General features: G+C 43.6%; 2 protein-coding genes across 5 annotated transcripts in view; both read left to right on the top strand.

Annotated features, from left to right (window-relative positions):
* The window catches only part of LUC7L (LUC7 like), a 39,326-nt gene extending 33,312 nt beyond the window's left edge, over positions 1–6,014 (top strand). For 3 of the 4 annotated variants that reach the window (XM_065411557.1, XM_065411555.1, XM_065411554.1), the window contains 2 exons: positions 1,022–1,192; positions 3,907–6,014. In XM_065411557.1, coding sequence (XP_065267629.1) covers positions 1,022–1,192; positions 3,907–4,048 — 313 coding nt within the window. In that variant the 3' untranslated portion in view covers positions 4,049–6,014. Of the gene's footprint in view, positions 1–1,021; positions 1,193–2,540; positions 2,603–3,906 lie in introns of all 4 variants that reach the window. The other variant, XM_065411556.1, reaches the window with a different exon arrangement.
* Positions 6,015–10,294: 4,280 nt separating this feature from the next.
* Positions 10,295–26,011, top strand: part of FAM234A (family with sequence similarity 234 member A) — a 48,049-nt gene continuing 32,332 nt past the window's right edge. Inside the window, exon 1 of the mRNA XM_065412368.1 lies at positions 10,295–10,354. The gene's annotated coding sequence lies outside the window, so the exon portion shown is untranslated. The remainder of the gene's footprint in view (positions 10,355–26,011) is intronic.

The following is a 26,011-nucleotide window of genomic DNA, read 5'->3' as shown; positions in this document are numbered from 1 at the left end:
TTCTTCAAATGCAGCATGTGCATGTGCTTGTTCCTGCCTAGTTTAATTGTGTTTGGTTCCTGGGTATGGTAATCAGAAGCCTAGTAATACTTTCAATAGCTGCTGTGATTTCCCAGACCCACCTGTTGCCCTTGTTGAATGAAAATGGGAACTGCCACAAGTGCACTTTCAGGACCCTACAGTTCCCTAGTCTCTAAAAGTGATCTGTGCGGGCAGAGGAATGCAGTAACTTGAGAGAGAAGAAGTGCCGACTACTCCAGACATCCAGGCACTGGGCACATTAACTCCAGCATTTAAACAAGTGAATATGCTGGATGCCTGTTTGCAGTAGAATGTCTGTATCGTTTGTGTGCACAGAGCTTTGCAGTCCCTGAATGGAATGCGCTTTGTAAGTACAAAGTTGTTGGGATTCCGGCAACTGTAGATGGATGCCAGATGTCCCTGGCACATCAGTACAATGGCATTCTGTGCCAGGAACAACTTTGTGATTGTTTAACTTTTCTCCCCACTTCCTTACAAATATATTGTCACCCTTTGCTGCTTGTTTTAGGACAGATTGAAATGAGTTTACTTTTTAAAGTGCAGCATTTTAATAGGAAAGAGTTCATTTGCAGTCCTTCTAAAGATCTTGCATGGCACTTCCCATAGCCATTTATTCCTCAGCTTCTCTTCCTTTAATGTGTGGGTCCCATTTCTGACTGCTGCACTGTAGCTGTGCGCTATATCAGCATGTGTTTGAATGGACGTTGAGGTTAGGAGCTTGTCAGCTGGTTTCCCATTTGGAATTTACCAGCTTTGGGTTCTTGTTGATTGCCCTCCGTCCCAGGATGGTGTGTGCTCCCTGGGCTGGGCTGCCTTCTACGTTAGGACGGATATATAGTGAAGCACAACTGAAGTTGGCTGCTGCTGTCTCTTCAGATGCAGTGTTACTCTGGAATGCCCCTGTCTTGACTGTGTTGGCAGGGAGGTGTCTCACGTGTACAGAACCTTGGGGTTTGAAACCGCTTGTGTGTTCTCTCAGATCACGATCTCGGGACAGGAGACGAAGGCGCTCACGATCCGCTTCCCGCGAGAAACGGAAGTCCCGCTCCAGGTCCCGAGAGCGAGACAGACACAGACGCCATCGGAGCCGCTCACGCAGCCACAGCAGAGGTCACCGCCGGGGTTCCAGAGACAGGAGTTCAAAACACAAGTATGTACTCCCCTTCACACAGCACCACCAGCGGGGGGAGCCCTTCTGTGGGAGTCCTTGATGTCGTGAATGGCCTTCCACCCAGGGGGAGTGGGGCTAACCTTAAAGTTAGGAACTAAAGCATGTAGGACAGTGGTTTTCAACCCTTTTTTCATTTGCAGACCCCTAAAAAATTTCAAATGGAGGTGTGGACCCCTTTGGAAATCTTAGACATAGTCTGCGGACCCTCAGATTGAAAACCACTGTTCTATAAGAACTGTGACTAACCCCCAAGCCTGTGACGTTCTTCCCCATGGTCATCTACAGATGATGGTGCCAGGGAGCAAGTTGAGGCATGACTGGTGTAATAGAGATGTGTGTCTAGAGGAGAACCTTTGCTTTTCTTTTTGAATCACAACGTGAGGGCCCGCTGTTAGGGAAACCTTTCCCTCACTCACGCCTCTATAGAAAAAGGCCAAAGAGCCTGTTGGGGCAAATCTGGAACTTCCCTCTTAGCCTGCTAAAAGCAAAGTACAAAAGAGATGTTGGGCATCAGCATGGCATGGGCGGTCTACTGCTTGCACAGCTGCCTCTTGGTATGGTTCTATATCATCTCAGCATTTAAGGGGGTCTGACACATGTTCTTTTCTGGTGGGTTGTCATTGGGAAAGGGGTATATTGTTTGCTGGAGCCTGGACTATATCTTGATCGGTCTCTGGCATGTTCTGGCAGGAGGGATGGATGGTTCTCTAGCAATTCCCATGTTTTGGGAGGGCAAGGGGACTGCAGGAGTTATGCATTTCCCCTTTACTCCTCGCTTCCGTCAAGGTCCCATATTACAGAAGAGCTTGATGTGTCTCTTCGGGAGCTGGCCCCTAAAACAGTCCCTGGGTTAGTGGAAGGGTGGGAGCAGGCATCTAAGAGTAATATTAAATACTCTGCACCTCAAGGGACGAGCATGCTCCCTTGCAGTGCTTGTAAGTCCAAAAGCCAAGGGCCTAAATGCTGATCCTGTGTGTGCATGCATGTCACCAGGCTTTTTGCTGAAGTCAGTCATAGCATGCTCTAACGGTGCTCTGGACAGCTTTGAGGAAGCTGTGTTTAGTACTGCATCCCCTTCTTGAATCCACCTGAGTACAATGCAAATATATACAACACATTACGCACACACGGTGCTTGTGCGACTGCTAGCTCAGGAGCTATGGGGAATAAGAAGGGTTTTTACAAATATGTGAAGGGGGAGGGAAAGAAGCAACAGAGAGAAAGTAGGCCTGTTAATAAATAAGGGGGGGTGAAAATAATGTTGACTCACAAATGGCTGAGATACTAAAGTCCTTTTTTAAATCTGTCTTGAACATGAAAAATAAAGAAAAGAAGTTTGGACAATTAGGAAGTGAGGAAGACCCTGTAATAACTATTGCTAAAGAGCAGGTAAGGGAATACTTCGGAAAACTTCAACATATACAAACTAGCCCCCTTGGATAACATGTGCCCCATAGGAATTGGCTAACAAACTTATTGTTCCAGTGACAGGCATTTCTGAAAACTCATGAACTGGGGAGGTTCCAGAAGATTGGCGAAAAGCCGGTGGCAATCCCATTTTCTAAAAAGGAATTAGTGAGCCTGACAATTACTGTTCCATAGCAAAGCAGAGCTCTCCAAACGTCTGGAAACTAATGGAATTATGGGCAAGAGGCACCATTGAGGGGAGGGGCTAAAGAATACACCTTCTCAAACAGGCTAGCTTGTTTTGGGGGCTGAATGACTGACATAGAGATGAAGACAAAATGGTGGCTTTGATATATCTGGGTGTTATGAAAGCATTTGATATAGTGTCTCAACCTTACCTTCCAGAGTAATTGAAGCTTGCATGTAAATAAAACCCTACGCCATCCTTTTGTGACTGGAAAGGAAATGTTTCTATATCGTAGGAGCTCTAGAATAAAATGCTTCCCATACCCTCTGAAGGTACCGGGGGTGTAAGGAACCTGATGGGAATAGCACCTCTTGAAGGGTGCTCGATGACTAGTTGACTCTTAGCATAGGTCACTACTGGAAGATTGGGCTTAAGGAAGCTAGTTTACTTAATTCTGCCCAGGCTGAAGTAGTCAAGCCTTGATTAAAATCCTAGCTATCGTATGATAATGTGTGCTAGCAGAGTGGTCCCTGAGTCCAAAATTACAGCTGTTGTTTTGAACAGAGGATGCTGGCAAAACTGATAGTTCTCAAGAGGCAAAGTACCAAAAGCCCAGGACTACACAAACATTTGAGCCCAAGGAGGAGAGTCAATTTAATGTAAAGGAGCACTCTAGGCAGGAAGCCACTGTCTCTCAGTATAGCCAAAAGTGCTGTAAAAGAAACAGAAATAGAGCTGAAGTGAAAGGAACTGTACACACTTCTACTGTTGCTCTGTAGGCAACACCCTAAAGAGTCTCTTGTGTCAAGCTATTTAAGGGGAGAGTGACAAAGCCTACATGTTTCTCTTACCACTGAGAAATGTTCCTTGACTTCCACAAACAGTCACATGATGGTGGCTGTTACACAAAGCTCACCGAGAGACTGTTTGATCTTTCAGTTCACTACAGGGTGACCTGTAGTCCTGACATAGCATTACCTAAGCATGTGCCTCCTGAGACATACTTTATTTCCTGATAGAAACAGCTCTTTGCCATCAAGTGCACATTCATGAATGCTTTTAGATGCAAAATTTTACAGTGGTTTGGTTTGTACTTCAGATCCTCTAGAGACCGATCTTCAAGAGAAAAGTCACGAGACAGAGAGAGGAAAGAGAAGAGCTCTTCTGAAAGACGGCATGAGAGCACAAATGGCAAATCTCGTTCCAAGAGATCGGAAGAGAGAGAAGCTGGCGAGATCTGAACTCAAATGATCTGTATTGCACTGTAAATAGTCTGATAAACATTCTACAAAAAGCCTAAATTTCCCATTTATATTTACTGAACACAACTCATCTTTTGTAGTTTTGAATTTTTATTATTTGGCAGATAGCTGTGAGTTTGTAGAGATACAGAGTTACGTACTGTTTACCAGGATTTTGTTTTAGTAGGAATAAATAAATCTGATGAATTGACTTCAACACAGGTCAGTGATTTACATATGTGTTGATTGGCATGACCCAAGGAATGCAGCAGTTAGAGCTAGTGCTGTGGTTGGAAACGTAACCTGCTGTATCATTTGTAACACTGATGCCCTTCTGGAACGTCCACTTGCCCCTTCACACAATTCGAGTTTGAGATCATCAGTAGCACTGGTGCTACCTCAATTCACATTTTTCCTTTGGTTTGTGCACATTCAGAGGAATTTAAGGTTTTTCTTGCTTTTTTTAAGTGCTTAGCAACTCATTTTGTGTTTCCAGTGTTTGAGAAACATCTCAGTATTCCAGCTAATTTAGGACAAACAAAACTAGCCCCTAATTTCCCTCTTAAACAACTCCAGTTCATCTTCATGACGATGACCAAAGTACCTGGGGCACAATACTGAGATATGCTTGGGCCTATCCCTAGTAATATTTACACATACCTACTATAAAAAGCCTGTGTTCAAGTGAAACACAATATCTGGATTGATCTCTTTGTAACGGAGTTCAGTCATGCTTAATGGAGGTAGCCTTCCAATCAGGGTGGAGCAGAATTGTACTTTGTACATGTGATGGCACCTTGAGGTATGGCCTCTTAAGACAGAAGGTTGCCTAATAAGGGTGGGCCCTTGGCCTGGTTTCTGTGTATATGAATTTACACTGAACTGACTTATCTCATTGGTGCTTACAACTGAGGTGAAAGAACCTGGACTATAACACAGTGTGGGAAAAATCAAATATCTGTAACTAGATTAATTTTAAAATTAGGGAGGAAAAACTTCCTCTGAGTTCACTGTGTCAGCCACAGTGGTGATCACAAGGATTGTGCTATTGTGAGACTTCCCACAGAATAATTTAGCTGAAGCAGTTAGTATGTGCAGAATCATGAACTAAAGTAATGTAACTCCAGCCACTGCTGTCCAGTTTTGACTTCCCAGCCTACTCATTAATTAGGTAAGGCAGGTATCTGAAATTAACACAGTTAAATCTTACCATTTTCCTATAGTGGAAACTTAAGGTATTTGTAAATACTATTGCATTAGTGTGGGCAGTGTGTTGGGGTTTTCCAGCCATTTTTTTTCCTTGCTGAGCCTCTGATAATTCACTTAACTCTTCGATTTCCTTTAATTTGCGGGGGAGTGGGGGTTTTGTTTGTTTTTTTGCAGAGGTGCAGGAGTTGTCCTTGGTGTGTTAGTCTTCTAGATGCATGTTTAGGTATTGGGGGGAATCTAGTTCCTTTTTGTTTTACAATTAATATTGCATTTTAATTATTGTTTTGTAATCTCTATGTATCGCAATCGGTGAGCTCCTGCTTTTCAGGGCTCTTATTTACAAGGTCATCATTAGAATAAATTAACCTGTGATGAGGGAACATCACACAGGTTGGCAGCTGATTGATATGCTGGGTTCAACTCTTGTCTTCAGTTACACCTGCAGCTCCTGTTGAAGCCAGTGGCAGGAGTGTACATGTTGCTGAGAGCAAGGCCTGGCCCAGCGTATTTCCTTTCTAGGAACACAAAAGATCTAATAACAAATAAAACTCTAAAGCTGATCACACAAGTGTAATGGAGTGTTAGAAAGGAACCCACCATGCATTGATTTGTTGTATGTTGCGGTTTATCATGTTGGAGCATTTTGTTCTTTATAGCACCTTTGCTTATGAGGAGTTTTGGTCTAAGTATAAAAATGTAAGTAAAATATGCTGTTCTCTTGCCAGTCTTACTCACATTAAAGATTTATGTTTGTGGCTTGGAGTGGTACTCTGGCTTTTGTATACTAGTCTAGTGTCTGCACTCTGCTGATGTTGCACTGACGTGGTCCCTTTTAATGGCTCCCAAAGCCATTTACCTGACCAGTAAGTTCTGCGAATTACTGGGTCACTGCAATTTTGGAAAAATCATTGCATAATCACTCTAGAGCCCAGCACCGACAGCAATCCTGCTCCATGTCATGGGGAATGTGATGCCTCTTATGTATGCAAACCATTGCTGCTTTTATATTTAAATGTTTGGAAAATGGTAAGAGTGAAAACAAGCTGTTGCATAGGAAAAGGTGCAGCTTCCTTTATGGTGCATTTCCAAATGCTGAGCTACTGCCACCTCCTGGAGTGAGTGCTCAATGGGTAGAGACTCTGTTCATTGCAATTCAGGGCAAGTCATTATTGCATTGGCCAGAGCTGGCTCCTGTCTCTGTACCTACCTGTTGCTGTCACCCCATCCAAAAGGGCTGTTACTGTGCCTTTCTGCAGCATATGCTGGTCAGTATTATGTTGAATTTTCAGTGCCAATGTATTCACCAAGTGCACCATACTTTACCTATAAATAAAAGGAGGGAACTGTTGGCACTTCAGATGTTTTACTAAGTAAATGAAGTAATGCTGATACTTTTCCTTACTAACTAGCTTGGCATGTGTATATGGTATGACACCGTGGTTGAAACTAGCAAATCCGTGCAATACTGCAGCTTGTCACATACACTGAGCAAGGAATTCTGCTAGAAACACTGAGGCGAGTGTCAATGCTATGACTTGCATACTGTTCTCCTGGCCAGTGTGTTTAGCTGCACTTCCACTTTTCTTCTCTTACCCTCTCAGCTCCGAGCATGTGGCTACTGCTGAGGGGGTTAAAACATAATATACCAACCTAAATCTCCAGGTCACTACCAGCTCCCCCCATGATAGGTGGTTGAGGAATCCATCTTCAGCTGTGATTAATCTGGCCTGCCTTTAAGCTTTCGGGTACTATCTAGCATGGGACTAGAACTTTGAGACTTATTTCATCTTGTGCATGCCACTGCCCCTTTTGCAGATAGGGCATTTTAACTTAAGCTCTGTCTATGCACTTAGTTTGCAGCAAGCGGGGTGGGGTGCATATCTAACTTGCACTAGTCAGCCATACATTAACTGTCCCTGTGGACCCGGCAGCTGTGCACTTAGAGTTCCCTAGTGTGCTCTAATTTACTCCCATTCAAAGCAGTATATATTATAGTGACAATGGGACTTCCAGTGCAGGGTGACAGAGTCCATGCAGATAGTTGGTGCACAGCAGGCTAATGCAGGGTAGATTTACAACCCAGCTTGCCATGAACTAAGTGTTCAGCTAGACAAGTCCCTAGTGAACTGTGTCCAGTTGTGATGCCCACAATTCAAGGATGTTGACAGATTGGAGCTCGAAAGCTTGTCTCTTTAACAGAAGTTGGTCCAATAAAAGATATTACCTCACCCACCTTGTGTGTCTCATATCCTGACACCAACATGTCTCCAGCAACACTGCAAACAATGTTTGCTCTCATATTGGATCTCTGCAGTGAAAGGATACATTTGAAGCTTAAAACATTCTTTCAGCACTCACTCGTGTTGCTGGAACTGCCAGTACAGTTTTTGCCAGTTGATACAGCCCGAACATGCCATTTTTATGATGTCCCCAGTAGTTTAATATGTTTTCTTTCTTATTGAGACATGGCTCATCTGTAAATAAACCAAGAACTGTTCCAATCCCTTTTTTGCACTTTCCTTTGTCCAGATAGCTCTTCCTTTTTGGAGATTTCATGAGCTTTATGAAGTTCCAAATCATCATCAGATATTTCAATTTCAGATGTGTCTGACATTGATTCTATGACATCATTATTGCAATGTTGGCAGGAGACCAGGCTGTCTGGAAAAGGTGATCTAAAGTGGGCACTGTATGCTCCATGAGCTTGAGAAACGAACGAATGAAACATTTCCATTTTTGTCCACATTTTGGGTAAATTAAATGTTGCCTTGATTTTGTCGTCCTCTGACAGTAGCAGTTGATATCTAGGATCAAGGTACATAAATGAAAGAAAATATAATTTTCAAAACAGATTTGTTCTTGTTTTTTCATTTAAGACAGTAAAAAGAGAAGAGACTTTTGATGTTTCTAGTTTGCATTTTAACCCAGTATCATAAAAATCACCCATGGTCAGTTCATATTGGATCATGGGTCAGACCAAAGGTCCATCTAGCCCAGATAGTGGCCAATGCCAGGTGCCCCAGAGGGAATGAACAGATCAGGAAATAATCAAGTGATCCATCCCGTCGCCCATTCCCAACTTCCTGCTCATCCTTGCTAATAGCCATTGATGAATTTATCTAGTTCTTTTTCGAATCCTGTTATAGTCTTGGCCTTCACAACATCCTGTGGCAAAGAGTTCCACAGGTTGACTGTGCATTGTGTGAAGAAATACTTCCTTTTGATTGTTTTAAACCTGCTGCCTATTAATTTCATTTGGTGACCCCTAGTTCTTGTGTTATGAGAAGGAGTAAATAACACTTCCTTATTTACTTTCTCTACACCAGTCATGATTTTATAGACCTCTATCATATCCCCCTTAGTCGTCTCTTTTCCAAGTTTAAAAGTCCTAGTCTTTTTAAATCTCTTCTCATATGGAAGCTGTTCCATACCCTGAATCATTTTTGTTCAGAAAAGGGCAACCTTTTTCAATCCCAATATATGTTTTTTGAGATGGGTTGACCACATCTGTACTCAGTATTCAAGATGTGGGCGAACCATGGATTTATATAGAGGCAATATGATATTTTCTATCTTATTATCTATCCCTATCTAATGATTACCAATATTGTTTGGTTTCTCTATTTTTTAGATATCAAGCTTTACAAGTTATGGTAGAGATTGCACGTTCCTTCAATGAGTCTTCAATAGCAAGTTGCAAGTGCATGGGCAGAACAGTGACCTCCCTGCAATGTTACATCTATTGCATCCTAAGTTTAGCTTCTTCAACCACATGAATCAAATCAGTTCAATCTTGGTCCATATCTTCTTGAGCAGCTTCCCTGAAGAGTAAATTCTGTGTTTCCCCTTTATTTTGAATTTGTTATGCTTGTTCTTCAGTTTCCTGGTCCTAGTTAACATTGTTTTCACCATGTTTGCTCCATGAACGTAATACTACATGTGTGCCTTGGAGTGATTCCATATATAGCAACAACTTTAAGAATAACTGATTTTACGTATTCAGAGGTGTGTCTCCTCGATCGCTTTCTTATTTTATAAAGCAAATAAGATCACAGTAGTTTTTTAAACTAGTGAGCTTAAAAAATATTTTAACCATAAGCCAAATTTTGTTTTACTGACAAAATTGTGGTTCAGATTTAGTTCTGGTTCAAGTAAAAATATTGGTTTGAAATGGTTCTGGGTTGACTTGCTGCCCTTCTAATCACAACCCAGTGGCAGGTAGAGGGTGGGGTGTCGTTAGTGCTGCACTACTGGCCAGTTCTCTTGCAAGCACCATGCTGCATGTTCTCTGCACTGTGGAGACACTCATACAAAATCTTTCCTGCTTCCTAAACTGCTATTAGTCTGGGGCCAAGATTTTTGCAGCGCTGGGCGGAGGTTTCTTACACCAAGTGGCAGGATGATCACTGATGGGAAAAACATAGTTCAACTTCCACAGCAGCTTGGGCTGACCCGTGTTGCTGCTTTGTGGTGCCTGCCCCAGCTGTTCCCCTCCGGCCAAGATGCCTGAGCATGAAGTGCAGCTTGGTGGGTGCAGATGCTAATCAGGCTCCTGTTCAGGCACCACCAGGGCCCAAAGAGCTTCCAGCTGAGGGTTGCCAGTTTTGTGGGAGGTATTCCTGGAGATTTCATCACAAAATATAATTGTAATTCCTGGAGACTCCAGGCTAATCCTGGAGGCTTGGCAACCCTATTGCAGCTGATAAAATTTGGGCTATTTTTAACCACAGTCAAGTTAGCCTGCAGAACTCCCCCACACCAGCTGGCCTAGGGGCCACGGCTGGAAGAGCAGCAGGTGTACGCAGACCTCGGGCCCCGCCCTGGTCCGAGCCCGCCCCTAGAGGGCCCTACGCTCGCTCGTGGGGCGGGCCGCCAGCTGCCCGAGCGCGTGGGCGCATACCTCAGACGCCCCACTCCTGGTAACCAACCCACGGGGGCAGAGAACCTCAGGGGACCAGAAGCGGAAATGGCGTCATGCCCTCAGCGGGGCGGAGTGATGCTTGCGCAGCCCCATCCCTTCCGGCGGAGACACGCCCCGGGGCGGAGCCAAGAGAGTGGAGCGGAGCCGGTGGGAGGCCGGCTGGCAAGTGGCGAAGGGTGAGTGTGTGCGCGCGCGGAGGGGTACGGGACCCCCGCCCCTAATCTGTGGCGGGGGCCTGTCTGCGTGACTCTGTGTGTGTGGGTCAGAGCTAGCCCCACCCCCACCGGCTGTACTAGGGGGGGGTGTGTGCGCAGGGCTCGCCCCACCCTCCCACCGGCTGTACTTGGGGGTCCCTGTGGGGGGTGCAGGGCTAGCCCCACCCTCCCACCGGTTGTACTTGGGGGGTCCCTGTGTGGGGTGTGTGTGTGCAGGGCTAGCCCCACCTCTCCACAGCCTGTACTGGGAGGGTCCCTGTGTGTGGGCAGGGCTAGCCCCACCTCTCCACAGCCTGTAGTGGGGGGTCCCTGTGTGTGTGTGGGTGCTTGGCTAGCCCCCCCCCACAGCCCGTACTGGGGGGAGAGGGGATCCCTTGTGTGGGGGTAGTGTAGGGCTAGCCCCACCCCCTACAGCTTGTACTGGGGGGTTCCTGTATGTAGTGCACCCCCCTTACAGCTTGTACCCTTCATGACTGGTCCTTATGACTTTGTGTATGTGTGTGTGATGGGGAATGGACAGTGCTATTCCCCCATCCCCTACAACTTTTTTTTGGGGGGGGGGGGGTCCCATGACTCCCTTCTACGGGGCTGGGCCCCTTCTGGTGACTCTCCCATGCAGGGTCCTTCCCAGCCACTAGGGCCCCTGAGGGTGTGGAATTTACCAGTATGGGGCTTAGTGGGGAGGGGCAGCACCCACATTGCCCCATGTGTTGGGGAGTGGCGGGACTGCAGTGGATAGCTGGTTCTTTGGGGCCCTCTGGAAAGTGGCCACAGACACCCATCACCAGGCTTCAGCAGTTTGTAGGGCACCCCGTAACGCTCGGTTTGTCTATATGCCTCTCATGCCTGAACATGTGATTGCTTGCCTGGCTAAAATACATGAATTGTCTTTAATTGCTCCTATCTGTCTCTGTGTGGCTCTGGGCACTGATTCTCAGATTAAGAATAGTTTATTTCAGTTCAGTTTAAATTATGTGTAAACTAAATTGAAATAAACCTGTTTAATTTGCAATAAGTGTGTCTGGTTACAGACTTTCCATAAATAACAAAAGAGTCTAATTAAAAGCACTCAAGCTAATTTCATTGCCAGTTTGTGTGTAGGCAAGCCCTCCTCCCATCCTCCCCAGCCATATTGCTCATTTGGCTACAAATTGCGGATTATGGCCAGGAACAGATTATTCATAATTTGAGTTGAGACAAAACAAAAACAAACAAAAGGAAGTATTTCTTCACACAACGCAGTCAGCCTCTGGAACTCTTTGCCAGAGGGTGTTGTGAAGGCCAAGACTATAACAAGGTTCAAAAAATAACTAGATAAGTTCATGGAAGATAGGCCCATCAATGGCTATTAGCCAAGTTGACAGGGATGGTGTCCCTAGCCTCTGTTTGCCAGAAGCTGGGAATGGGTAATGGGGATGGATCATTTGATGATTACCTGTTCTATTCATTCCTTTTGAAGCACCTGGCGTTGGCCACTGTCAGAAGACAGGATACTGGACTAGATGGGCCTTTGGTCTGACCCAGTATGGCCATTCTTATGTTCTCTGTGCACCTTACAACCTGCACACTGAAGCCCATATTTACATCTCAGTCACACTGGGTACACCTACATGGCAGACAGAAATCCACAGCACTGAGCCTCAGAGGCCAGGTGTACAGACTAGCTGTATAGATGTTCGGGCTCAGGTTGGAGCTCAGGCTCTGAAACCTGCCACCCTCCCTAGACTTCAGAGTCTAAGCTCTAGCCCAAGCTCGAATGTCTACACAGCTATTTTTAATGCTGTAGTGGGAGCCTACAGTCTGTGGACCCGGGCTCTGAGACCTGCTGCTATAGGTATCTACTTGTTGTGTAGATGTACCCATTGACATAAATTAAGGTCAAAGTAAAAAGTACTAAGATCAAGAGATAAATAGAATGGAGTTAGTTACTCTGGATTTATACTGCTGTAACTGAAAATGGATTCTGGCCCTGAATAATACAGAGATTATCATGACCCCTACCATCAGTTATTGAACACCATCCAACCTGTACACAGAAAGATGCAGTGATCCAGAGGGAAAAAAGTATTGCTGTGCCATTATGAACTACACAATGTATACACAAGGGACAGAGGTTACAGTTGTGTGTGTAACCTTAACTTTGGCATTTTTTGACTTTTGAGCACTTACTAGAAAAATGTTAAAGCTGCAAAGTTTCATTAGAAGTAACTAAACACCCCAGGTTCTTCTATTCTTCCCCTGATGTTCAGCAATCAACAACTATTCACCCTGTAATGAGCACAGCCCTTTATCTCAGACTGAACTGACATGGAACCTACAAGACTGCTGCTAACATATTTTCTGTAAACTGAATGCTCCCATGAAAACACACTCCCTAAAGCAAAGTTTTATAAAAGCTTAAGATAACACTCTGTTCAGTGACACAATGGATTTGGATATGCACTTTTGTTGCACTTACAGATGCCTTTTTGATCTCTAACGCTTACGGTCAACTTATAAAAAATCAGAAGAGAATAAACCTGGGTCCAGTGTTTGTACTGCACAAGTACACTATGCCTCCACTCAGATGTCAGGTGAACGTTCTGTGGAATCAGGCCCCAAGACATTACTGTTTTCATTTCAGGAATTTCCAACAGTTGGCATTGCTCACTTATTTTTAGTACAGTTCAACTCACAAGAATTACTTTCAAAGATATCCTCTAACCACACAAAACTAACTGAGTTGTTTCTTTTGGCTTGATATATGGAAAGCGGTATTCTATACAGCTAACAGAACTTCAAGCTGCACTTATTCATTCTTTTATCTCCAGGTACTCTATAGTTCCTCAGCAGGGGCTGACAGAGTATGCTACAACTGGAGGTATCTTTCTGTATGACATCCAAAACTGAGGTCTAAAACTTTTCACATGAGTGAAGGTGTTAGCCCAAAGCTCCTTGCCAAATTTCAACTTGATTAATGTAATTCAGTCTCCCCAACATTCCCCAGGTAGTTTCAAATGTATGCCGTACTCCTCTCAAATTAAACTGTTGTGTGATGTGCAAGTTCAACACTTGAGTTTCCTGCCAAAAGTAACTCCAGTTCAGTGACAGGCAATGAAATTCTTACATTAGTTTGCTATGTGCTCTGAGGCACATACTGAAGTAACCAAACCTGCTACATTTCACCGTTGGAAAAACCTGATTTCAGACAAACATTTTAGACTACTTAGTTTGTCCATTTTTGGGAATGCAAGGAAAGAAGAGCCACCCTACATCATAAGAACGGCCAAACTGGGTCAGACCAAAGGTCCATCTAGCCCAGTATCCTGTCTTCTGATAGTGGCCAATGCCAGGTGCCCCAGAGGGAATGAACAGAACAGGTAATCATCAAATGATCCATCCCTTGTTGCCCATTCCCAACAAGGTGGGGTGCCCTCATTAATAGTGAGGATAAGAATAACACTTATGTTTTTTTAATTGATTTTTAAAACATTACAAATATTTAATTTCCATAGAGGAAAGTTACTTTAATGTTGGTAAATAGGGATTGTGGTGTGTAACCACCACCTTCACCTCTGTGTTACAGTCTGTGCACTGCTTGATGCAGGCAGGGCCGGCACTAGGATTTTTGCCGCCCCAAGCAGAAACAATTTTGGCCGCCCCCCCCCCCCCCCGTTTTTTTCTTACCCCACCCCCGGCCCCGCCTCAGCTCCGCCCCTTCCCCAAATCCCCAGCCCTGCCTCCTCCCCCCAGGCTCTCAAACCTGGGAGGGAGGGTGAGCAGCGGCGCGTGAATCAGCTGTTTCGCGTGCCGCGGCCGCTCGGGATCTCCCCCTCCCTCCCAGGTTTGAGAGCCTGGGAGGGAGGGCGAGCAGCTGCGCGCGAATCAGCTGTTTCACGCGCCGTGGCGCGTGAGCGGCAGCAGCGGAGGTGAGCTAGGGCGGCCGGGGCACATTTTTAGGGGCGGCATTCTGGTGCCGGCCATGCCGCCCCTAAAAATGTGCCGCCCCAAGCACCAGCTTGTTTTGCTGGTGCCTAGAGCCGGCCCTGGATGCAGGGGTTGTATGGAAAAATAGTACATGTTGATGTAACTAGTGTATATTGAAATGCATACACATGGAGATAGAATAAAGGTGGCACAGGCAACCTCCATATTGTCACTTGTTGGCTTTTGAGTGCATTGCTTGCAACCGTAACATTGAGTGTAGTTTTTTTTAGGGCGCTATAGAAATTGAGGACCTGTTTATACTGTAGCTCTGCTTTTGTACTGCAGTGCTGACCTGCAAAGTTCCCGGCTGTTCCAGGTCTCTTGAATATTGTGTTGAATTTTGTAATTTTATTTTTTTTATTTACTCAAATGTGCATTATTGGCTAGGATTCCTCTAGCAAGCTCTCTTCTAACATGGGCGAAAGGCTATGGTAGTAATCCACAGGGCCAATGAGTCCCCTTTGGTCCATTCACTTAAATGACTGCATAATGACAGCCAGGCCTGGGCTTTTCAGTGCTTGTGGAAAGGTCCATTAGTGCAGTGATGTGTGTTAGCAGCTTGTTTTTCCCCTCATATGAAGCAATGATTTAGATAAATTGTTCTTAGCTGCACGCTCTGAAACCAAAGTCTGGAAGCTCCGTTTTATTGACTTTGGAGCCAAGAATAGTTCATTTAATTCCATCAAGCCAGTGCAGCTAATGTCTAATACAAATTGTGGCAGCTTGTTTTTAACCTTGTGCACTAAAGATCTTTGGAGCAGAAGGCCAAAACGATGACTTTTTGTTCCTACATTTTAAAAAATGGCTTGAATGATGAGATTGGAAGGATTTGTGTGCATACAAGGAAACACACCTTGTAACAATGTTACTTGTGTGATGTGCCTGCTGCACACCTGGAGAAGGGAATAGATTTGATTCTAGAGCACAGGTTCTCATATTGTGGTCTGCGAGCTCCATTCAGGTGGTCCACGGATAAGGTGGACCTGGGCAGCCGCACACGAGTGAATGAAGGCCACCCACCTAATTAGTGGAGCCGTGCAGGCATGGCTCCTCTAATTAGGTGCCTGGACCCTGGAGAAGATGCACATGTAAGGTGAGGTGGTGGCCTTGGGGGGATTAGGGAGTAGGTGGGAGAGGGAAGTGGGACTAGAAGAGGGGGTGGGGGGAATTTGGGACGTGCAGGGCTGCAGTGGCGAGAGAAAGAGGCAACTTTCCCCAGCTCCAGGACTGCGGCTGCCAGGGAGAGACCTCCCTCCTTCCGAGCCCCAGCTCTGGGGCTGCTGTGGTGTGGGAGAGACACCCCCCCCTCCTTCCCAGGCCCAGCTTGGGGGCTGCTGCGGCGGGAGGGAGAGGGCATATCCATCTCATTAGAAAAGTAAGACTACTGATATTAAAATATGAGTTGTGTGCTTTTATTTGTAGAACAAAAAAAGTTAATAATTAAGTTTTTATATAGCACTTTTATCCAAAGCGCTTTACAATAGTTAGCTAACGGTGCAAACAACATTTGGAAAGATCATTAAATGGTCCGCCGAGACCCTCAGCGATTTTCAAGTGGTCTGCGGAAAAACAAGTTTGAGAACCACTGTTCTAGGGAAAGGATGCGATGGTAAATTGACGATGTTGTGTCCGGTGGATGGCCACACTTGACAACTGACCAGGGAACTGAGGGCTGTGTTTAGCTGGTATGAATCAGATTGGTTGCAGCTGCCTTTGTCTTTAAGGTCCGTCTTGGTAAGGCTGTTCAGCGCAAGGTGGAACGTTGCAGTACTGGGAACTTTCATCTCCATGGGCTGAACTTCCACATGTTAAAGATGAAGATTTTCTCCTCCCAAATTGTCCCAACTCCTCTGTGAGAGAGGTTCCCTAATATCTACTGTGATTGTGATTTCTAACCAACACAATTCCTGCAGTCTCCTGCTTTCTGCTGCGTGATGGCCTCAGCCATTTGGTATTGGCCAAGGGAGTTTGGAGTGGGCGATGGGGTGGGTTCAGTTAAAAAATTGCGTTGTTCACACAACCAGCTCACAGTGTTAGAATTCAAAATGTTAAACACCTGCCCAGCTTGTCAGCATTCATTAGTCAATTTATCACATTTTCTTACTGCAGAGTCACAATTTTTTAAGTGTTCTAATCCTCTTTCTTTCCTTGGATTGAATTCATTCTTTTTAGATGACTGTGTCACATAGCAATGCTGAGGAGGCACTTTCCTTGTAAGTCACTGCCTCCAAGTGCTTTCTATCTTGCTGAAAAAAACACCCTGTTGCTTAGCACTCAAAACTTGGTTTTCTGGCTGGTTTGTTACATTCTATTCAGGGTGCATTGATTTAAATCACCAAGTGGAAAGCCTCAATTTAAATAATTGATTGTAATCAACATTTCCATGTATAGTTCAGTGATTGCCTAGAGAAAGGTGCATTCTCATTGGTTGGTATAACCATTAAAACGTTGATTTACAGCTAAATAGCGCCTTTACACTAGATTTGATAATCTTTTTGCTACTTAGGAGGTACACTATTTACATTGATTTAAGCAATTATAGCTTAATATTTTCAGGTTCTTATTAATTGCACATTTTTAGTATGTTAGAAAATAGTGAATGATATATTGCTCATTTACTAGCTAACTTTTTGCTTGTAAATTGTGTCAAGCTACATTGGGGTGGTAAATGGAATTTAATTAAACACAACATATACAATTTATTTTTATTAAACAAAACAAACTTAAATGTTTTGCATATGTAAACTTCTCTTATCAAAACATGTTTAACATTTACAACTAAATGAGTTATTAAAGAAACAGAGGGATTAACTGTAATCAGTGAATTAAAAGGATTATTTCAAGTCAGCCTGAGAAAAATTTTAAATATGCCCATGTGAAAGTGACTGGGGCTTTTTACTGGCTGTAAGGGCAAGCAGGCGGTTCAGGGGAAAGGGGTGGTGCGGGAGGAGGGGTTCAGGGGGAAGGGATGGCGTGGGGCCTCCCCACTTTTAGGGAGCTTCCATCGCTCCTGACTGGAGCATAAATTCTTACTTGCCTAAGTCTCTTGAAAATGAGTGTAACTTAGGCTGAGCTATTGTGCATTATTTATAAAGTTTGATCTCAAAAGTTGGATGTTTTTCCACTGATTCTTTCTTTATATAGACAAACAGTCTTTAACTCTTAGAGTTCATGGTAGATGCTCATGGATTCAGCATATTTATTTTTTATTTAAATGTTTTAAGATATAGTAAGCTTCGTCCTTAACATATTTTGTATTAAACTCAGATTTCAATTTAAGCAGGTTTATTTTTAAAAAGAGAAACTTATTATTTAAATAAAATAAAAAATATCAGTTTAAAATAAATTATTTTTCATTTAAAATCATTGTCATTAATCCACTCTCTCTATTTGGCCATTTTATTTGGGGGGGGGGGGGGGTAGGGGCTTTGTGCTCCTCCTCTCTCAAATGGATAACCAAAATCAATTTAATTTTTACAACTTCACACTTGCGGACTTGGTCCTAACAGGGAGAAAAATCCTTTAACATGTTAAGAAATGACCTGTGTGTGTGTGTGTGTGAAATCACAACTTCTTACTAATTCTTTTTAAAAACTAAAACTTTTTTCTGAAAGGAACACATGACTGCACGCTGCAAAAGGCTGCTGACTTCCTATCGGAAGAGCAGTTGCATGTGCTAGAACAGATGTACACTTCACGATGAAACAGGCAGCTAATGGGGTTTGGCCACTGTGGTTGGCTTTAATGTGTGGACAGATAATCCACAGGAATAAGGGCTATATCCTGAGGGGTTTCAAGTTCTCAATGGAAATTGAGAACATTCAGCATCTCACAAGATTGGGCCCTGTGGCAGCACGTTGAATGTTCTATAAAATATCTGAGATTTCTTTTATCTGGGTCTCCAGCATAAAAGTGTAGGAGAGAAGGAAACAAACTTTCATTCCAGAGAAGTAGGTTATTTTCTGGGGAAAGCTATCGAGGGAGAGAGCGAGCGAATGATCTTGTGGAAATGGAAGATCATATTTCTGAAGACAAGAATGGGTGAAATAAGTCCATTTTATTCAACACAGACCTCATTTCTGTAAATTAATGACTGAGAGACTTAGTGCATATTGTGGAGTTTTTGAATGATCAAATAAATGAAGGAAAATGATAGAGCAAGGAGGCTGCATCACAAAATGTACTTTGGTGATTTTAACAATTGTATCTTTTTTTAATTTTATTTTTCAGAAGTTTAATAAATCCATACAGACATTAAAGTACAATGACAAAGAAAACACAGCACGAGTACACATTTAACAATAACACAGTATTTTAATATTCACAGATAAGTACCCCTAAGCATTATAGCAAACCTCCCATCCCCACGCTCTCAAAAAAGGCGCATCAGAAGCTCAATGTACCTGGAGTCAATTTGTCAAGCTCTCATGAACAACCAAGTGTCTTCACAGTTGGATCTTGTGCCTCTATAGATTAATGTCAGTTTTTCCATGAGGGTGATATTGGCTAGCTCGAAGAATGTGAAGGGGAACAGCAGATTTACATTTTTGCAAAATGACACTCTTGGCCACTATATGTGCTGCAGTAGTCCATTTCTTAGCATTACTCGAAAGGGTAGAGATTTGAGAATGCCCAAAACACAGAGGCTTGGCGTAGGGGAAATCCCTACCCTAGTCGCCTTAGGTAGAACACCACACATTTCCCTCCCCCCCCCCCCCCCCCAAGTGTGGCTATACTTAGTCTTTGTATGTCAATGTAAGACAGGTTTGCAATGGAGCTGTCACATCTCCAACATTTACTGTGTGGGGAGAGTCCAGCTTCATTGCAGTCACCCAGGAGTCCAGTAATGCTTGTAAATTTGTTCGGAAAGAAATCCAAAACCAAAGAACTGCATGTTCTGCGTACATTGTGCCAGATATAATCTCACTTGTCAGAAGAAATGGAGATATTTAGCTTCATTTTCCATTGTTCTTTTATGCTATATTCAGTGGGATAAATTAAGGAGTTCAGCCATTTGTATGTGTTACCCGCAAAATATTTTTGGCTAACATTCTTATTCTTTTTAAGGTGCAATTCAGGTGGAGTGTTTGTGACCTGCCAGCCATTCCCCAGCTCCTTTATAATTTTGAGTTGAAGTTTATTGTAGAAAGGACCTTGATCTATTGATAGCTGGTATTTATCGCTAAGATATGTGAAGAAGGCTAAAATTGTGTGTTCAGCAATATCTTTTATGGTTAATATGTCCTTGGTTAACCAGGCAGATTTGAGTTTTGAGCTATTAGCAAATTTAAATGAGGATTATTCCAGATTGGCATGGAAGGAGAGTTGGTGAGATTAGAAGTGGCAATCAACTTGATTTTTCTGAAAAACACTCCCAGATGAGGTAAATACCTTTTCCTTAAAGGTGCAGGCAACCATTTTAAAAATGGAAGTGCCGAGAGAGAGCATTAACTAATTTTTCTTCAATCGCAACTCACATTGGGGTTTGGGAAGAGTTAGTGGGACAGAACAATCTTATTAAAAATATTAATTGAAAAGCTAGGTGGTATAAATTGCAAATCAGGTAATCCCCTGCCCTCCATTTTGCCATGATTTCTTAAGTATCTTGTGGGTTATCCGTGGTGTCTTTGTATTCCATAAAAATTGTTGTACAACTCTATTCTTGTGAAAGGTGAAGCAGGAAATTTAAGTGGAATTAAAAGATACATATACGTTAATCTTGGTCCTACATTCATTTTAATAGCTTCTACCTTTCCCAATAAATATATTGGTAGTGAATGCCATTTCTCAATGTCTTTTGTCACTTCTCTGAGTATGACATTCATGTTTGCAGATACTATCTTTGATAAATCAGAGCATATCCTGATGCCTAAATAGGTTATCTCTTTGCATGAATGAAAGGAGAATGATTGTATTTGAGATGGATTTGGTCTTCAAGAAATGTCCGTAACTTGAGACTTGTTCCAGTTTATCCAAAATCTGGGATCTCACTGAAGTAGGTTACTGCAGGTAGAATCGAAGAGGAAGGATTTTTGAGAGCGAGCAGAATATCATCCAGGTATAGGCTAATCTTGTACTCTTTACCCTAAATGGTAATTCCTTCAGTGGAGGGGTGAGTGTCTGATATATGCTGCTCATGATTCCATGGCTATATCAAATAATAGAGGCAATAGAGGGTACCCCAGACACATTCCTTGAGTTAACTGAAAAGTGGAGGAGATAACACCATTTGTCAGAATTGGTCAAATAGATTGGAATTGAACTTGCTGTGAGATGTATGAAGGGGTGCATAAAAGTCTTTATACTGTTAATTTTATCAGGTTCTAGTACAGAATGACTGTTGTCCTGTAGCAAAGAGGATGTAGTGTTACTGGATAAAGCCATTTTAATTTTCCTCACAAGGAGTTTGCTCGCTTTATCCCCGCATTCTTAATGCCTCTGTTTAATTCTGTAAGCATGAATTCAATCTGGGTGAACATACATTCATTGTATTTGTATTCTGAGGTAATGAGAGAGTGCAGCAGCTCATTATTCTAAGGATCATCTTTGTTTTTTTCCCCACACTTAGGCTATGTCTACACTGCGCAGCTTTTAGTGACACGGCTGTACCGCTACAGCAGTGCTGCTAAAAGGCGCACAGTGTAGCTGCTGTTTGTCTGCAGGAGAGAGCGCTCCCGCCGACGACAAATTTCCACCCCAGTGAGCGGTGTTAGCAAGTGGCATTACCGTTAATGCCGATAAAGCACTGTTCACACCAGTGCTTGTCCTCAGACAAAACTTTTGTCTTTCGGGGGGGGGGGTGTGTGTGTGTGTTTTTTTGTTTGTTTGTTTGTTTGTTTTTTTAACACCTCTAAAGGACAAAAGTTTTATTTTTCACTGGCCAGTGTACACAAAACCTTAGCAGCCTCCTCTGTTAAAGAACTAAGTAATTTATTCCTTTCTTCTCAGATGCAAATTTTATGCATTCTCCCCTTAAGATAGCCTTCAGTGCTTCCCATAAAGTTGGAGTAGAGGAGACAGTATTTGTATTTGCCTTCAGGAAGTTGGTAATGGAAGTTTCAATCATCTGAAGAAATGTAGGGTCTTTATTAAGGAGATGTGTGTTTAACTTCCATCTTGAGGCTCTTGTAGCACTATGACCACTATCTATGTGAAGAGAAATTGGAGCATGATCAGAGATGATGATATTACTGACTTGAGCCTCCAGGCATGCAGGAGCTAGCACCTTAAATTTCATAAACAAATCGGATCTGGAATAGGAGGTATGAACCGTGGAGAAATGTGTGTAGTCACGCTTTGTAGGGTGCTTCAGTCTCCAAATACTCACTAGTCCAATATACTTCAGTAGAGATAATGGATGGTTTGCACAGGCCTGAGATTTTCACCTGGAACACAGATTTGTCTCTATCATCCATGACCGCATTCCATTCTCTTCCTAGCTCCACTGGGCCATCAGCTCTGTGAAAATGTCAGTTATTTCTGTGATAAAGGGTGTGTTCCCACCACTAGGATTATATACACTCCCCACAAATTATCCTCATAGTATTGAAAATACTTTCAGCTATTATGTACCTGCCCTCTGGATCTGACCATGACTGACTAGGAGCTTGGCTACACTTGCAGATGTAGAGCGCTGGGAGTTAAACCAGCCTTCAGAGACCGCAGCAGGGAAAGCGCTGCCATGTGTTTACACTGTCAGCTGCAAGTGCACTGGCGTGGCAACATTAGTAGCTCTTGCAGTGCCACAAAGCGCAGTGCATTGTGGTAGCTATCCCAGTGTGCAAGTGGCTGCAACGTGCTTTTCAAATGGGGGTGGTGGTGAAGTGTGATAGGGAGTGTGTTGTGTGTATGTGGGGGGAGAGACAGTGTGTTTTGGGGGGATGAGCATGTGTCAGCATGCTGTCTTGTAAGTTCAGACAGCAGCAGACCCCCCCCCCCTTCTCCCCTCCCACACAGTCACAGCAGCAGCATTCCACAGTAATGGTTTGCTTTGTCCCGGAGCAGATAAGCATGCCGGCTGTCAGAAATGGGGCTTTGAAAGGGGATATCCACATGCTTGCAGCTGATTTCAAAACAATGAGAAGAGTGACCACTTGACTTCAGGGGATTATGGGATGTTTCCGGAGGCCAATCACAGCGCAGTAATGCAACACTTTGTCCACACTGACGCCCGGGCGTTTCAGCCGGGGCGCAGCAAGCTTTATGCTTCTCATGGAGGTGGATTACCAGGAGCGCTTCAGCTAGGGTGACTAGATGTCCCGATTTTATAGGGACAGTCACGATATTTAGGGGTTTTTTTATATGGGCTCCTATTACCCCCCCCCATCCCCTGTCCCGATTTTTCACACTTGCTATCTGGTCGCCCTAGCTCCAGCTGCAGAGTCCAGGCGCTCTACATGCCTTGCCAGTGTGGACACCTCAGGAGTTAGGGCGCCCGGGGCTGCTTTAATGCACTCTAACTTGCAAGTGTAGCCAAGGCCTAGATTGAAGAGTTAAACTCTTGTGGATTAGTATCACAACTCCCTTGCTTCTGAAAGAGGTGTGATAGTAATGCCCCACCCATAGTTTTTTAATTCTGTCTGCATCTTTATTCCTTAAATGGGTCTCCTGAAGGGAAGCTTTATGACATCCATTTGATTACATGCCTCAAAGTTTTGATTCTCTTGGAGGGTCCATTAAGCCCGCAGTATGTTCCAGGAACAAAACTTAATAGAATTCATGAAAAATCAGTGGTTGTTCAGATGCTAATTGATGCCCAATAGATTGACAGCCTCTGAGTTCCTCTCCATGCAAATACCACCTGCCTTACCCATGACATCCCAGATTTCCAGTACAGACACGTTCAGATCTCACATGGTGTATGCCTGCACCCACCCTCCCCCTCACCCCTGCAATATGAATTTATTAGGAATCTGCCAGAAATATACCTACGTTTACCAAAATACTTATATGTGCCAAGGTGTATAAATGAATGAAACCTATAGCTTCATAGATATGAATGCATAAGTAATAGCATATAGTATATAAATACCAATATGGACATGGTATATAAATATTTATACCAGTAGACTAATGGAAAAAGATTAACGTGAAGTGACATAAATGATATGTTTGCAAACAAATCTGAATATATTACCACCATACACGTATTTTAATGTATATAAACTTTAAGTACAGGTAGAAACGTAACAATAAATATGCAAGTGGCCATATCACAACTAACATGCAAGTAAACAGTTATGGTGCCAATATATTCATACATATATATTATAAACATATGAGTATACTTATAAATATAAGGAGATAAGAGTAATATAGTTATTAACATATATATATTTTTGTTGGTTTATCAATATATTGAAAGTATTTATTATCAACCTATACTAAAGATAATTATACCCTGTAACGCTATTAAATATATCAAATATGTGTATTTGAGTTGCCTAGTTTTCCCAATCACAGTTCCTTTTCTCCAGGGCTTATATTCTCCACTTATTTTCCTGCTGATATCTGTAGCGAGATCTGCTCTCAATTCCTATAGTGCTTGCCAAGTATCTGCTGGGGTTTTGAAGTATTTCACAGTGTGTGTCCGCTTCATTATGAAGATTGTAGGATATTTGAGGATGTATGTAATATCTGATCCCAGAAGAGCTCATTTGATGCTATTTAGTGGTGCTCTCTTCTTGCTTAAATTCACAGACAAGTCTGGATACAAAGAAAATTTAAAATCTTTATACTTAAGAGTTCATTTTTGCCTGGGAGCAGTCATCAGCTTAACTTTGTCATTAAATCTTTGCAGTTTAAAGATGGTGGGCTTGTGGTTATTATTGGTCTCTTGGTCTCTCTCCTGCTGCCCCTGCCACTTAATGACCCCTTTCAGTGTCCAGAGGAGGCAAACTGGGATCCAAACCTAGTATCTCAGATTATGTTCTGGAGCAAACTGATCATGTTTTTTCCTTCCCCATGCTTCAAGGACACCTAGTAACCATGGGTGTTTTGGGGGGAAGGTGAGGGCGGATAATGCCTGAGGCTTGTGGGGGGCAGGTATGGAATTTGCCTCCTCCACGCAGCTCCATTGGCATGACAGGAGCTGCCCCCCGCCCCCCCCCCCCCATACAGAAGTCAAACTATGTCTATGCTAGTAACCACAAATTATTTTTGTAATCTGTTTTCAATATTTTCTTGTTTCTCCTCAAGACTGGTTACTCTTTGCCTTAATGAAGCATTCTCCATTTTAATTTCCTTCTTTTCTATGGCAGTTCTTCTTTCTTCATTATCTAAATAGATCAAACGAGCTTTGACTTCTCCCACATCATTCGAGAGCTCATGTATGTCTTGAGATTAAAAAAATCAAATTTGGTAGATTCAAAGTCCTCATAGCTGCAAAGTCCAGGGTGAGAGACGGCTGGGTTTCCTTGGCCTTAGCAGGCATGGGTCATTTGGCATTTGTTTTTCCCAGATGGATCCATGATAACATTGGTGCTGACTTCCCCGCTTTCCCCTGGGTGCTCGACCCCACCCTATGCCCCTGGCCCCACCCTCACTCCACCCCTTCCATGCGGCCCTGCCCTCCCCCCATTCCAACCCCTTCCCCGCCCCAACTCCGCCCCCTCCCTACCCCTATTCCAACTCCTTCCCCAAATCCCGGCCCCACCTCCTCCCCTGAGCGTGCCATGTTCTCCCCCCCCCCCCCCCCCGTTTGCTACGCCGCCAAACAGCTGTTTGGTGGCGGCCAGGGGGAAGCCCTGGGAGGTAGGCGGAGGAGCGGGGACGCGGTGCGCTCAGGGGGGGAGGCAGAGGAGGAGGTGGGGCGGGAGGTGAGGAGAGCTTGGCTGCCAGTGGGTGCAGAGCACCCACTAATTTTTCCCCGTTGGTGCTCCAGCCCCGGAGCACCCACGGAGTCAGCACCTATGCATGATAACACAACAAAAAGGGTCCCCCTCATCTAATTAATACATTTCAGAGAAAGTTATGGTTTATATACTTGGGAACCCTTAATTGACGAGAATTAGTGTGGGGTGGGGGGTTGAAAAAACCAGGAGTCAGGCAGCCACCTTTTCTATATGCCATGTGACACCCTTCCCTCCCCCCCCCCAACAATTGTAGCTTTAGTTTTAATTTAAAATCATATTTAATGTATTAACAAGTGCACCACGGTGTGTTTTGACAAGGAGCTAGTTTTAGTAATGAGAGACCCCGCAGAAACCTCTGCTATTTAATCTTTGGGAAGTGTGGAGAAGTCACTACGCTTTCATTGCCGATTATACCACCTGTGGATGAATGAGGTGTGGGTTGGATAGTTTCTGCAGTAATCAATACAGATACCGTTAAGTTGCTGACTATTACAGATAGCCCACTCACACTAAAAAACTAATCAGCCAAATAAGTGGCATTGGACTGAAGCTGCGTAGTCTGCAGGGCAGTAAATGGCATTTGCGTGTACGACATCTGATTGTTTGAGGTACCAGGAAGTTAGTAGTAATAACCAGTAGTCAGTCACCCTCATATTCCTGCTGAGTTAATGCTACGTTCCTATTTGATTTTAATAACTTGCTATGCCCATTGACCCACTTCAGGGGGAAAAACCAGCAAATGTCTCTCAATTTGAACACATGATCATAATGAGAACTATTCCAGACAGGATGACTGTTC

Source organism: Emys orbicularis, chromosome 10 (genome assembly GCF_028017835.1).
Source record: "Emys orbicularis isolate rEmyOrb1 chromosome 10, rEmyOrb1.hap1, whole genome shotgun sequence".
NCBI classification, from domain to species: domain Eukaryota; kingdom Metazoa; phylum Chordata; order Testudines; family Emydidae; genus Emys; species Emys orbicularis.
Note: the sequence above shows the minus strand (reverse complement) of the source record. Positions and strands in the feature narration are given on the sequence as shown.